This window comes from Camelus dromedarius, chromosome 30 (assembly GCF_036321535.1).
Source record: "Camelus dromedarius isolate mCamDro1 chromosome 30, mCamDro1.pat, whole genome shotgun sequence".
NCBI lineage: Eukaryota > Metazoa > Chordata > Mammalia > Artiodactyla > Camelidae > Camelus > Camelus dromedarius.
Window position 1 is genome coordinate 21,764,216 of NC_087465.1, and position 15,599 is coordinate 21,779,814.

Genomic DNA, 15,599 nt, shown 5'->3' on the forward strand with positions numbered 1-15,599 from the left:
AAAGCTCTGTTTGAACTTCACTTTAGAAAGCGTCCATCTAAATTCAAGGTAGATTTGACTGTGCTCTGTCCTCTGGCCCGGGGAGACTCGCGCCGTGCACGACTGAGCCCGTGGCTGCCTGTGAAGTGAAGGCCTGCTGCCGACCTGTGCCCCGACCCAGCCCGGGCTCGGCTTTGGTTCTGACGTTTGTTTGGTGGAAGTAATTCATTTTTATCCAAAAGTAAAGCCTATTTACTAAGTAACCTTAATGCAAGCCTTTAAGAACTGTAAAAATTTGGTGTAGATACTGTTTGAAGATATGCTTTCTTACACATAAATTCATCATCTTATGAATAACTCTTTATAATAGCTGAGTTCCCTTCCTTTTTCGAATGGCAAGCGTGGTATAAAAGCAGGATCCACAGCAGTAACTTCCGCTTCTCATTAAGTGTTGCTAGTCAGAGAAATCTGCAGGTCACCTTTTGCAAGATTTTGGTACAAGTTGGAGAGTGACAGCGCAGAGGGTATTTTCCAACCTTAGAAACTGTGTCAAACTCTTCCTCTCTTGCTCCTCAAAGCAGAACTACCATTTAATACTAGAAGAAAGGAAAGATATTATATGAAAGTGGATCAGAGAAAGCTTAGTAGAGTAAGACACAGCTGTGCTAGTTTGTGGAACAAATCACTTGATAAGTATCATGAGTTAAAAGCACTGTCGTCTAAGATAAGGAAATGTATAATTTTGAAAATACAGATGAAATTTAAATAGAATTGCTTTGGAAGGATTTTGTGTTATATATGAGTGTTTAAATATCCATGTTTTTGTTTTAATTAGATTATGGCGTTAAAACCCTATGACTTGAGGAGGCGGTTATATGTCATATTCCGAGGAGAAGAAGGGCTTGATTACGGTGGTCTAGCAAGGTAATGCGAAAAACACATCTGCTTTGAAATAAGTATATCTCCATTGTATGCAGTGGGTATATTCTTGAAAAGATATATTTTTTCAACAGCAATCCAGAATTATCTTAAAAAACAAAAATTGAAATGTTGACACAATTCTAGAGGTAACCATTATTATGTTGGATATCCTATGCGTTTTCTCTGCATTTATGGTTGACCCTTGAAAAAATGGGGATTAGGGACACCGACCCCTATGTAGTCAAAAACATGCATCCTGCTGTCTCTGCCTCGGAGACAGAGGAGTGTGGGGTTAACAGATACAAGCTACTGCACATAAAAGAGAGGAGCAGCAAGGATTTACTGTACAGCCCAGGGAATTATATTCAGTATCTTGTAATAACCTCTAATGACACAGAACCTGAAAAATACATGTAAGTGAATCACTTTGCTGTACACCTTAAACACAAGAGTGTACATCAACTATAATTCAATTAAAAACAAAGCAAAGGACTTGATGAGTGACTCAGGCAAGGGTAGGAAGCTGAAGCAGCCTGGCTGGAATCAGAGCTCAAACCCTAGTTCTTTCAGTCCCACACACTGTGATCCCTAATTGAACACGAACTTTTCCCCACACTTAGTTAATTTAAAGATTTATTAAACAAAAATACAAGTACTATCTTTGTTGAAAAAAATCCTGCAGAGTTCAAAACATGTTGTTTAAGGGTCAGCTGTATATAAATTTGTATACATGTGTGCTCTATAGTACATATTGCTGTTTTGTTTTGTTTTTTAAACAGTTGATAGCAGCTTGATTTTGTTATTTTGTGTATCATGGATATCTTTCCATATCACATATTGAGCTCACACTAATGGTTGCACAATGTTCCATTGTAGAAAGAGAGCGTAATTAATGGAGGACCATGCATAAGGTTGTTTCTAATTTTTTGCTATTATAGCAGTGTATGTGGATTTTATGTTTGTGTTTTTAATCCAATCTCAGTCCTTTTGAGAATACAGTTTTCCACATTCACTAGATATAATGTTAACAGACACTTGTAAAGCACTATGAATGGGAAATCCTTTTTAATTTTTTCCCTCAATTACTTTGCCTAAACCTAATTTGACAGCAGTTTAGTTTTTAGTAAAATATTTTCATTAAATATTGCCAAAGAATTAAACTTGCTTTTCATAGAAACAACTCTCTTTTTAAACTCACATTTCATAGGTGGTCAGAATTATAAAATCACAATTTTAATACAACTGTCTTTTAAAGAGAGATGTGGGACTAGACACAACTGGTAGAAGTAAACATGTGGAATTAGCAGAGTTGATTATGATAACATATTTTCTCTTCCAAAACTTTATTAAGCTTTTTCAGAAAAGAAACTCTACTTATCACAATGAGTGTTCATACCACATCTATTGTGACTTGTCCAATTTCAGAAAAGTTCAGACATGAAAAAGAAACATACATCTTAGAAATGAAACATGGTATTACTTTACAGCACCTGACTTGATAACATTCACATTCTTGTCTGAACCCTTACTCACCTCAACAGTTTGGGGTTTTATATTTTGATGGTGTTAATGCATATAGTCAGTTACTCCAGACCATGGTTTTCTTATTCCCAAACTCTTTACTTTGATTCACGTATTGGTTTTGGTTTATTCAGGAGTTCATAAGGGTGATATATTCCTGTAGTTTCATGTGTTTGAGAATGTGTTTTCTGTTGCTTTTGTATTGAAACAGCAGCACTGGATATAAATTCCTCACTCAGCACTAGTTTCTCCAGTGCTCTGTAGACATTGCTCCACTCGCCTCTGGGGCTGAACATGAGCACTGTCAGTAGGAGGTGAGCCCCTTGAAGGAAACTTTTTTCTTCTGGGTACCTAAACGGTCCTTTTCCTTGAAGTTCACTAATTTCATTGTTGATTGTTTTATATCTTTGTTTGGGAACATATTAAGATCTTCCTTAATTTAAGGGGAATTTTCTTCTATTATGTCTTTGAATATTTTTTCTGTTCCGTTTGTTCCATTTTTCTTCAGGAACATCAGTCATGGGTATGTGGAATCTCCTTTGTCAGTCTTACATGTCTGTCATCTTTTCTCTGATCATCTGTATCTTTGTGCTTTTTTATTTTGTCTTGGTTTTTCTCAAACCTATCCTCATGTCACTGTTTGCAGTACTGCTCTGCGTTTTGCTGCTTCTTACGTGATTTTTTCATTAGTGGTTTTACTGTTTTCTTCATTTTCTTCTCTAGGCTCTGCTAGCTCATTGTTGTCTAATATTTTTTCAACCTCTTGTATCTCTTCATTTGAGAATATAGAGAAGGATATATTGAAAGTGAACTCTTCTGCCTCTTGCTAGTTAGAATTTTTCCTTATTTTTTCCTGGTATCAGGGTATAGGTTAAATGTGTTGTAGTCATTCTCCGTTTGAATGTATTTGGTTTTCCCTGGGCTGTTGTTTGCTAGAAGTAATCTTCAGCAGCTGGGAATTTGATTTCTAGTTTTTTTGTGTCTAAACATGTTCTCAGTAGATCTGTTCAGTCCTCTTCTCTGGGGGCGTCTTGCTTCAGCCTCATCACAGTGGGAAGTCATCTTGGTTCAGCTGCTGTTTTGGGGCTGAACTTCGTTTTATAAATTGGTTTTTATCATTTCTCAGTTGATGTTGTGTAGGGACTCTCTTTACCCTTCAGGCAGTTTCCAGGATTGGATTTGAAAAGTTTTAGGAAGGCATTTGTAAACGGGCAGCCAGGCCGGATCTAGCCTGCGTAGTTTTGGCCCACATTGTGGTTTTAAATTTTTTTTTTTTTACATTATTTGACAACATTAAAGAAGATCACTAGATTATACTTAAGAATCAAGATTTCTGGTTTCTCTTTAAAAACACCCCCCTGCCCACCCCACCCCCGCCCTCCCCACCCCCGGCCAGTCGCTGAACCAGAGTAACTGCTTTCCCTGTAGGGAAACATACACTTCCTTCCGCTTTGTGCCACTACTGCCCAGTTGTCTGAGGACTGTGATTATATGCCCAGAAGTAATTCTGCCTTAAAGCTGATGGTAACTTTGGTCAGGGATACGGTGAGGAAAGGGGGCTTGCGGCTGAGTAGAGAATGGGAACCCACGTAGGGAAGGAAGCCCCCTGTATTCATTTACTGGTCACTGTAGGCATTTGAGCTTAGAACCTTGCTTTAGAAGAAATTGCTGTTGAAGAGAATCTTTTGCGAATTGAGTTTATTTTGTAATATAAATTACCAATCTTTTATCTAGTTGGGTTTTTTATATTGAACTTAATTTGAAATGAGGCAGACTAGCTGGTAATAAGTTAAACAGTGCCTATCACATTTAAAGATTTCATCTTATAAAATATTAGTTCCATTTTTAATGCATTGGCAATAAAATTAAAGCCATTCCATAGCAGCAGTGCTACATGCATTTCGGTATCAGCAGCAAACACTTACTAAAACCCATTGCGTACAGGTCCTAGAATGCCTATAAGAGTTAAGGGTACAAAGAATATATAAAGACGTGGCTTTTGTTTCGAGGAGCTTACAGTGTGGTGATGTAGTAGTCGTGTGGGGCTGAGGCTGAACGGCGGAGTTGTTAAAGGCTGTTGAGCAGAGGTATGTAAGGGTGAATTTAAGATCTATTTTTAAATTCACACATATATATATGACTGTTGAAAATAATGTTGACTTATTTTCTTATAGAGAATGGTTTTTCTTACTTTCACACGAAGTTTTGAACCCCATGTATTGCTTATTTGAGTATGCTGGCAAGAACAATTATTGTCTACAGATAAATCCTGCATCAACCATTAATCCAGACCACCTTTCCTACTTCTGTTTTATTGGTCGCTTTATTGCTATGGTGAGTCCTGACTTTCTGTTGCTTATTTATTCATTTATTTATTTAAATTTTGCTTATTTCAAAAGTGTTCTAGAGAGGGCTTTAAAAAAAGCTACACATTATCCTTGGTTGTGGATGTTCACAAATTTTGTTACCAAGGAAGTGTGTCTAGAGAAGTTATCAAAACACAGTTTATTTTTTGAGTACCTGTATGAAACCGAGACTGTGAACCTGAGGGTTATTGATGTAGCCACTTGGTCTTTCAAAGTCCTTTCATTTAAGCCTCATTACAGCATGACTCCTTTTCTATAAAAGGAAGGTCTGAGTTGTGTAATAATTGAACTTGATTGATGTTTTTGGACTTTTCAGAGTTCTGCAGAAGCCCTTGTGAGACTCTTGTCTTCTTGAGAAGCGGTTGCTTTTATTTATTTGCACTTTATTATCTGTTCATTCACTCAGCAATTCACTGAGCACCTATTGTGGCATCGTAGTATGAGATGGATGAAACCATGAAAAAAAGGCAGTCCCTGTTCTCAGGGATCTGGATTCCACGAGAGGGAGACAAATAAGAAATCAGTGTGTGCCGAGGGAAGGGGAGTGCTGCCCTTTCATACACTGTGATTAGAGGAGGCCTCCGACGGGTAACACGCGTACAGAAACAAGAAAACAAGGGGTTGAGTTATGCAGCTGTTTGGGAGAACAGCATTCTAGGCACAGGGAACAGCAAGCAAAAGACTCTTGGATGGAAGGACGTTTCTGAATGAAATGTCATGGCTGGAGCAGTGTATCGGAGAGGAGGTGGTGGAGGTGAGGTTGAGAGGTACTGCGTGGGGCCTTCAGGGCTCACTGAAGGGTTGAACAGGAGTGACATGATCTCAGTAGCACGACGGGGCTTAGCTTTGAGCAGGCTCGCCCCGCTGCTGTGCAGAAGAGAGAGTAACTGGGGGCAGAGGAAGGCAGCAGAAGCAGCAGGAAGACCTTGTGCGGCGACCCGGGTGAGAGGTGGCGGTGGCCTGGGCTTGGGTGGCGCGGCAGTGGGGTTCGCGAGAAGTGCTGTGGAGTCTGGACGCGTTCTGCAGGTAGAGCTGAGAGGGTTTCTGATGGTTTAGATGCAGGGTGAGAGAGAGAGAGTCAAGTACGGCCCCAAAATGATGGGCTGTGTGCCTGCTCGCAGTTGCCTTTTCCTCGGGTGGCCGGGTTGTAGTGAGAGCATATTTAGGGGGTGGAGGGAGTCAAGAATTGGGATTTGGCTTGTTAAATTTTGTTACGTTTAAGGTGCTTGCAGACATCCAAGTGGAGAAGTAGACCAGCCGGATATACAAGTCTGCCCCGAGGGGTATCTGGGTTAGGCTGTGCGATTGTCTGAGGGTGACTGTGGGCAGAGAAGAAGTTGAAGCACACTTATAAGGAGGGAGGTAAGAAGGAACCAGCCGAAGAGCCAGGGAGGAGGAGGGGGTAGGAGAATCAAATGAGAGTGGTTTCCAGAAGACAAGGAAGAAGGAAGTGCATTTCAAGAAGAAAGAATTGATCAACCATATCAAATACTGGTAGGTTGAGCAAGATGAGGTCTGAAAAGTAACCGTTCAGTTTGGCCAGGTGAACGATATTCAGGAGCAGGGGAGAGGAAAGATTGATGGGAGTGAAATCAAGAGAGAATGGAGGGAGACATGAATACAGATGGATGAATATAAACAGATCTTTTAAAGAAGTTTGCTGTAAGAATCAGAGAAATTGGGATTAACTCAGAGTCGGTTACTCCCAAACAGGGGAGGGGAATAAAACATTTATATGCTAACGACGATGATCAAACAAGAGAGGAAGGAATTTGATGAGGTCAAAGAGGTAAGGAATGTGGGAGCAGTGACCCCGGGTAGGAGAGTGAGGAAGAGCTCTGTGTGGTGCAGACAGAGGTAACAGGTAGCTTCTCCATCATCACAGGGCAGATTCAGGTGCCAGTAGTGAGTGAGCAGATGTGTGGAAACACACGAAGTTTCTCTTATGATGACTCTGCTTCGTCAGTGAAACAGGAAGCAAGATCTTTAGCTCAGAGTGAGGAGGTATTTGAGGAGCGAAGAGTCATCCAGAGAGTGGGGGCATGAGAGCCGTGGGAAGTGTGATAACCGGGCGGCACAGGGCTCCCGCCTGAGGCCGCTGCTCAGGGACCGGTCGTCGTGGGTGCATATGCGTCACTGCGTGTTCCACTGCCCAGGCACAGGCGTGGAGGGGGGTGACGGTTGTATTTAGCTCAGCTTTGGATTTTACCAGCAACGCAAAGCCCTATTATCTTAGTATATGCCTTTGTACCAGGGAGGCAGGACTGGAAGGTGTACGAGGGAGTGATTTTAATGATTGACGATGGAAGTCAAGCCGAGTAAGGGGAGAAATAACTCCATGAGGGGCGAGAGACAGTGATAAAGTAATGGGTTCCGTGGATTTTTTTTTTTTTTTAGATCCCAGTGGGGTCAAAAATTGCTGGTGTTACTGCTAAAGGCAGCGAGCTGCAAAATTAGGTGCTGTCTGAAAGGGATTTTGTGACGAAATCGCAGTCAGTGCTGCGAACAGTATCTAAGGTGCAGTGCGGAGAGTGTTCAGCGAAGCGAGAGTAAAGGCTAGGGCCATGGAAAGGGCTGAAAAGCCAGGGTGGTTAAAGAATCATCAGCGTGGACGTTGAAATCGTCAGATTGGTGATAGTCGTGTCTAAGAAGCCCGGGGATCTAAGGATGGCTGTGGTGGTGAGCCGCTGGTGTAGTGGGCTGGCATGGGCTTGAAGGCCGGGACGGGTTTGGGGTGGAGGAATTGGTCATGGGAGGCAACACCCGCCCCACTTCCAGGCCTGGCTACAAGAGGGAGTAGGAGAGAAAAGGCCCCTCCTCTGAGAAGATTTGAAGGGAAGTAGAGTCCTCAGAAAAATTCCAGATTTCTGTTAGAGCATGATGCTAAAGGGTCTTCAGGGAAAGAGCTGAGGATGCAGGGGATTTTGCTAAGGATGGATCACGAACTTCAGAGGGCACAGCATCGTAGATGGTTTGAGAGTTTGGGAAGGTGTGAGACACAGGATCAGATTTCGAGGTGGACAGGCAGTTTGGTGGGGAGAGTCAAGGTGCCGAGGGGTCTGGGGCTTCCTGGGAACAGGAGCAAAGGCACGATGGGGTTGGCCCTCAGTCTCTCTTGGGCAACTGTGGAAGAAGGGAGTGGGGAGGGGTCTTTGCAGACGCTTGCACAGGGAGCCCCGAGACTCTTTCATTTCTGCATCAGGTGAGGTTAACTTAATTCATAAAACATAATCCCAATAAAGAGTGGGGGTTTGGTAAAGCTCCTCTGTCATCCTCTCTTACACTCACTGATAGGTGAGTGTCAAGTGTTTGACCTCGGTTAAAGAGAAGCTGTCTTAACTCTAATTTGTTTTTCATACTTGCATTTTACGTAATATTTTAGTTTTTATGATTTATGCCAATTAGTTATTAAGTGCTTTTTTTTTGGCCTATAAAGCCTCATGATTTCTCTGTTATCATTGTTCTCTGGATAAAAAAATGGTTATTTTGTAAGTTTTCAAGTAAATTGTGTGTGTTTCTTGGCAGGCGCTTTTCCACGGGAAGTTTATTGACACTGGCTTCTCTTTGCCCTTCTACAAGCGCATGCTAAGTAAAAAACTGACTATTAAGGATTTGGAATCTATTGACACTGAGTTTTATAACTCCCTTATCTGGATAAGGTTTGAAGATTTTATCTTTCAATTAAGTGTTTTTTCTTGAAACCAATTTATGTCTTTTGTTAACTAGTGGGTGTATGTTTATGTCACCCAGAGACAACAACATTGAAGAATGTGGCTTGGAAATGTACTTCTCTGTTGACATGGAGATTTTGGGAAAAGTCACTTCACATGACTTGAAGCTGGGAGGTTCCAATATCCTGGTGACGGAGGAGAACAAGGATGAGTACATTGGGTAAGGTGCTCGGCTGCTCGCCCCGCGTTTCTGGAACCACTGGAGCGTGTCAGAGCTCTCCACCTCCCTGTCCCTCTGTCCCTCGTCCGCTCCTCTGGGAAGATGCTCCACATTCGTTCCTTCCTTGACTTACTCCTTTTCAATTGTTTTCTCTCTACTTGGTCTTCCTCTCAGTTTATAAACATGCTCATTTTCACTGCTGAAAAATTCAACTGTAGTCAGAAACAAACACAAAACTCCCCTTGGCCCTGATAGACATTTATTGAAGTTCCCGACAGCGCCCGGGTTCTTGAGGGAGACTGTGCAATGACCTTCGCTTTCCCGCTGCCGCTTGCTGTGTGCGTCCCACCTCCGTCCCGATCAGAAATCAGGGAACATCGGTGCTGAAAAAGGGGGCTTTGCAAGGCTGAGGAGATGCTTCGTGTCTAGGGTAGGGGACAGAGACGCTCTGCTGGCCGGAGGCGCGCCATGACCGGCCGGCAGGTGCGGGTCCCTGCGCCGCCGCCGCCCCCTCTCACTTGCGCGTCCAGGCGCGCTCAGCGCAGCCTCCGCTCGGAAGCTCTTCTCTTGGTTTCTGTGATCCAGACACCATACTGATTTGCTTTGCCTTCTCTTTTAATGATGGTTAAGAACTGCTGGTTGTTTTTAAGCCTTTTTACCTCACATACAAATTTCCTATTTTTAAATACCGTCTCCATTTTCAGTTTAATGACGGAGTGGCGTTTTTCTCGAGGAGTGCAAGAACAGACCAAAGCTTTCCTCGACGGTTTTAATGAAGTTGTTCCCCTTCAGTGGCTGCAGTACTTCGATGAAAAAGAATTGGAGGTTAGGATCTTTTATTCTGCTGTTACAGGGAACATTAACGGGAGGAGGGACTGTTTTTAAGCTTGTATAGAAGAATGTCTATGCATGGCACGATCTTCAGTCCTCTCGTTCATCCAAATCTTCAGGGGGTATTAAAACCCCAGCACTGGGTAAGGGTCTTACATTCTCTGAAACGTAATGACGTTGTGAGCACGAAGTCGTTAATCAGTGCCAACTGCCAGGATTCCTAGAGTGAGCACGACCTTGTGAGTAATTTGGGAAACTTTATGAAATCCTGGTTTAGTAAGTGAGTTGTCCCAAAGATTAGATTTTTAAATCATGAGGTTTTAGGTGTCTTTACTATGCTTAACCATATTTAGAATTGTTAGAAGCTTATCAGGACTTCTTTTTTTCTTTTGGTGATAAAATACACATACAATTTACCATCTTGAACATTTTTAAGTGTACAGTTCAATAACATTAATTATATTCACATTATTGTGCAATCAATCTCCAGAACTTTTTCATTTTGCAAAACTGGACCCTGTGCGCATTAAACAGTTCCACATTTCCCTTTCCTCCCCAGCCCCCGGCAGCTACTGTTCAACTTGCTGCTTCTGAGTTTGACTACTCTTGTTACCTCTTATAAATGAAATCATACAATACCTGTCTTGGTATTACTGGCTTACTTCACTTAGCATAATGTCCTCATGGTTCATCCATATTGTAGCAAGTGTAGGAATTTTTTCCTTTTTAAGGCTGAGTAATATTCCATTGTATGTCTGTACCACATTCTGTTTATCCATTCATCAGTCGATGGATCTTTGGGTTGCTTCCATCTTTGGGCTGTTGTGAATAATGCTGCTGTAAACATGGGTGTGCAGATACCTCTTTGAGACCCTGCTTTCAGTTGCTTTGGGTGTACACCCAGACGTGGTGTTGCTGGATCATGCAGTAATTCTCTGTTTAACTTTTCAAGAAACTGCCACACTGTTTTCCAGAGCAGCTGCACCATTTTACATTCTCACCAAAAATGTAAAGACTTCAGTTTCTCTACATCTTTGCCTATGTTTGTTATTTTCTGCTTTTTTTTTTTTTTTTTTTTTTTTGGTTTGGTTGTTTTTTAGATAGCTGTTCTAATGTGTGTGAGATGGTAGCTCACTGTGGTTTTGATTTGTATTCCCCTAATGATTAGTTACTGTGAATTCCCAGTCTTCTTGCCCCATACAGATTGGAACTAGGCAGGGTGTTAAGAGGGTGCCTGCATTTCCTCTCCGCCTCCTCTAGGGGGCAGTATTTTAACTTCAGCAGCCTTGGGTCCTTTATTAAGAAACTTGATTCATTCATGTAATCTAATGTGCATATGAAAAGTTAGCATTTTAAATTTTATAGAGTAATATTCCTATGTAGAAATTAGCCTTCTAGAAACTCTGACATGGAAAGTATGTGAAAATCCAGACTGAGACTTCGTGACATGGAGACTCCCTGTAAAACTTAACATCTTTTCTTTACAGCTTGCTTACACAAATGAGCAGAAACGCATTGAATAGAAGATATTTTTAGAGCTTTTTTAATCATTGATCATTTTTAATCACCAACTTCATTAAGAATCTGAAGAAAATTAAACCATTTTGTGTCCTCAAAATGCATTCACCTAAAATATTTCATAGCCCCAATTAAGACCTCCCATTTGGAGGCCCACTCGGTGACAGAGGGCTGTCATGGCGGGAGCCTGACGTGAGAGCAGCTACGAAACTGAAACAGGAGACCGAGAAGGACAGTGACAGGGGCACACTTTAATGTGAGCCCTTGCCAGGCTTGCTCCCCTCGTATGGAGCCCTGTGAAATAGTTTGGCCATATAACTTCTTTACACATGTAAGGAGACTAAAGCCCTTATTTATTACTGATTTGCTGTTAGGTCATAATACAGAGCTGTGAGGAAACAGATTTTTTTTTCACTTTGTCATGATTTTTAGTCCTCTTGTTCTCTTACTCCCTGCATTGTCTCTCTTAACTATGAATAATACCACAATAAGGGCGACTCACACCATTCTCCGAAATAATGGTTATTCATAATCATGTCCCTTTTTACAGGTTAAAATCTGTTTTAACTTTAAGAAGATAGAACAGTCATTCTTTATAAAAGAACGCTTATCATACTAGGAACAGAAGGTAACTTTCTCAGTTTGATAAAGGGCATCAAGAAAAAAAATAAACCCTAATAACATCATTCTAAAAGGTGATACCTTGAGCATTTCTCATCGGGATTGGCTAACAAGGCAGAGACGCCCACCCTCACCACTTGTGCTCTGCATTGCCCTGGATTCCCAAGCCGGTGCCACAAGGCAACAGTTAGGAGTAAAAAGCATAAAGACTGAAAAGTTAGGATTGTCAACTTAGAAAATCCTAAGGAACCTATCAAGAAACTACTAGAAATAATAGAGTGAATTTAATAAGACCATAGGCTACAAGGGCAGTAATTTAAAAATATCTATTGTATATCTTGTGTTACTAGCAACAGACATTTTGAAATTGGACTAAAGCGTCAAAAAAAAAAAAAAAAAAGGAACATTTAGCAAAAGATGTGCAAGACCTCTAAACTAAAAACTTAACATTGCTCACAGCAATTAAAGAAGACTTTACTAGATGGAGCGATGTACCATATTATGTACTGGAAGAATCAGAATTGTAAATATGTCCATTTTCCCCAAACTGATCTGTGTATTCAACACAATCCCAGTCAATGTCCCACCAAAAGTTTTTATAGGAATTGACAGGCTACTTCTAAAACTCAAGGCAATGCAGAGGCTCTGGATTCGCCAAAACAATCTTGTAAAGGGGCAAACTTGTAGGAAGTTGATTTCAAGAATTACTATTAAGCCATAGGATTTAAGATAGTGTGGTATTTGTGAAAGGACAGACAAATAGATTAGTGGGACGCCAGAGAGTCCAGAAATAGGCCCACGTGTATATTGTCAATTGATTTGCATGAAAAGATTTTGTTGGAGAAAGTGAAAGTCTTAAACAAATGGTGCTGGATCTACTGGATATTCTTATGGAAGAAAATTAACCTTGACCCCTGCTTGAGCCCATAAACAAAGATTAATTTAAAATAAATTATAGACATAAGTATGAAAGCTAAGTAGAAAAATCCTAGGGTAGGCAGACGTGTCTTAGGGAAAATGTAAAAAAGCAGTAGACCACACAGACCCACACCCACATCCACACCCACACAGGATAAATTGGACTTCATCAAAACTAAAAACTTCTCTTCAAAAGATGCTGTTAAGTAAATGAAAAGGCACCCTACACACTGGGAGAAACTCTTGAGACAAAGGTCTTCTATCCAGAATATATTAAAAACTCATAACTCAGTAAAAAGACTCATTTTTTTTTTAAATAGGCAAAGACTCACTTCACAAAAGAAGCTACACTGATGGTGCGTAAACAAGAAAGGTGCTCATTAGTCGCTGGGGAGATGCACATTCAAACTAAATAAATTACCACTCTGGGATAGTGCTGGAAGTTTCTTACAATGTTAAACATAATACATCAGCCTTATGCCCTAGCAGCTGCACAAGTAGGTGTTGGCCCGCGTGAAATGAAATATGTATTTACACAAAGACTTTTCGATAAATGTTCATCACAACTTTATTCATCCAAGTTAAAAATCTGAAGTAATCTAACTGTCCATCAACAAGTGAATGGATAAATAAATTGTTGTGTATTTATGACAAAATACCACTTAGCAATATGAAAGTACCGGTACCCATAACAACGTGGATGAAGCTCGTAAACACTGTGCTGAGTGGAAACAGAAAACAGAAAAGGGGGCGGGTGGGTGTGCAGTACACAGGATATTCTCAGAAATCTTATCTGTGGCGAAATCATTGATCACCTAGAGCACAAGGTGAGGATGATGGTTATAACTGCGACAGGGGACACATGGAAACACCCTACATCTCGATTATGGAGGTGGTTCCACAGGTGTATGCATCTGTCAGAACTCACCTAACTCTGTACTTAAAATACATCTTATCGTATGTAGATTACAGATCATAGTTGATTTGTGAGAAATAAGTTGTTATACCATTTATTATGCCCAAAATAGTTTTCATCCCATATATAAGAAACAAAGGTTATTTGAAAATTTCACATGTAGAATATTTTAATTCTCGAAGCCTAGATAAGTGACTAACAACAGGAAGTTAGTATATTTTTAATTTTAAGTAGATAAGATAGCATAGATTGAAAAAAGAAGAACCAGAAATTTGTTTGAAACTTAATAATTTGGATACTAATTTGGGATATATTTGTAGTAAAAAGAGGTATTAAGAAAGAGTGCATCCGTTTTGGCCCAGCTATTGTTTTTCTTGGAGAATAGTTACTTTCAGTGTTTTCAGTTTACGTTCAGTAAACGTGGGTAAGATAAGTTCTGAAGAATCCTGCGTGCTGAACTGTCACGCGTGTTGTCAGACTGGCTTTTTGTGATCACGGTTAGTTGTGCACGGCCGTTCCCAGGACCGTGCGTGTGCCCAGCTGGACGCGAGCAGATTCAGGCGTGAGCCGCTGCCCTCCCTGCGTCTGCGCCGCGGCCCACCGTGCGCTCCTTCCCCAGGTCATGCTGTGCGGCATGCAGGAGGTGGACCTGGCGGACTGGCAGAGGAACACCGTGTACCGGCATTACACGAGAAACAGCAAGCAGATCATTTGGTTCTGGCAGGTATTTGCTTTTATCTTTTTAAAGGAAAGTACCCAAAGAAAATGTTTTCTAATGCAACTGTCATTTAAAACCAGTCTGTGTTTTAAATTGAGACTGCTTTGGGATGTGGTTTTTAGCCTTTGAATTTTAAGTCAGAAGTAGGAGTGTGAACGCCTGCTTGCTTGTTTCCTACATGAAAGGGTAAATGACCATCTTCTCTAAGCCACAGTTTAATGGTAATAGTTGTAAGTACAGCATTTTTTCTCGTATTATGAAAGTAGTCCACAAATTCTACTTAATTCTAGAAGTAAATGAGGAGGGAGTATGTTTTTAATGAGAAAATGAGTGCAGATACTTAATTCCTCTAAATGTGATAATATGCTAAGAAATTAGAAAAATTTAGAGGATAATGTCCAAGAGTGACTTTATTTTCTTCTTTTTTTTTCTTTTCCGTCTTCTCTTCTCACCTTCCTTTCTCTCTCTCTCCTTTCTTTCTTTTCTTGGTGTTCATGTGTTTGAGAATTTAAAATCTCTGGGCCAGGGATATTCTCCACATAAATTTACCCATTGCAACTCATTTGAGCAACTTACTAACTGAACTTCTGGTTTACTCACACTTAACTGTTTCAGGTGAACAGCCTGGGTTTTTGTATTATTATGGAAAGGTTTTCCAAAAGTTGCACCTTCTCATAAGGATGTGTCATGTTTATTGCTCCATACTTTAAAGAAGTGTGGACACTTCTAGAAATGTATCTTTTAGGTACACTTCATATATGCGGAACGGCCCATCCCGGAGTGTTTATCGCTGCATTATTGGTGCGCTAATGGACACTAGAAACACCTAAATGTCATAGGGTGGGGTGACTGAGTAAACTGTCATATATCCATTCTATAATTCTGTACCTTGTCATCATTCTTTTTTTTTTAACACAAATTAACAAAAATATTAGAGAAGAATGTTGTAGTACAATATTAAGAGGAAAAGGAAGGTGTGTGTAATATGATGGTATTTGGTTAAAAGGAAAATACATATTGTGCACAGAGTCAGCTAGGGCACGAATGCAGCCTGGGGAGGGGACGGCGCGCTGGCAGCTGGCAGGGGAGCTGACAGCGGAGGCACCGTGCACGTGCGGACTGCCCTATTATAAAATAATAAACAAACTAAAAGGCAGGAATGAGCCCACTTTCAAGCCTGAAACATCAGAACCGCCTCACAGAGTGTGTGCGGGTGTCCGTACTCCTCCCTTGTAGGCTCTTGACCAGCATCCTTCCTCCTCGTGGTCCCCGACTTTCCATTTAGACGTTCATGTCTGTATCCCTGAGGAGCAGAAGCTTTGGGTCGTGAAAATCCAAATGAATAGGTGTGTTTCTGAACTGGGTTTGTTTGAGGGAAAGTGGTGAGGTTATGCCAGAC

The 15,599-nt window shown here is 41.0% G+C and overlaps 1 protein-coding gene across 6 annotated transcripts in view; it reads left to right on the forward strand.

Annotated features, from left to right (window-relative positions):
* Positions 1-15,599, forward strand: part of WWP1 (WW domain containing E3 ubiquitin protein ligase 1) — an 86,084-nt gene that overhangs the window by 62,433 nt on the left and 8,052 nt on the right. For all 6 annotated transcript variants that reach the window (XR_010378493.1, XM_031441395.2, XM_031441396.2 and 3 more), the window contains 6 exons: positions 815-903; positions 4,596-4,755; positions 8,313-8,446; positions 8,538-8,678; positions 9,383-9,503; positions 14,102-14,206. Coding sequence is in view for 5 of the 6 variants with exons in the window: in XM_031441395.2 (XP_031297255.1) it covers positions 815-903; positions 4,596-4,755; positions 8,313-8,446; positions 8,538-8,678; positions 9,383-9,503; positions 14,102-14,206 (750 nt within the window). In the remaining variant the exon portion in view is untranslated. The remainder of the gene's footprint in view (positions 1-814; positions 904-4,595; positions 4,756-8,312; positions 8,447-8,537; positions 8,679-9,382; positions 9,504-14,101; positions 14,207-15,599) is intronic.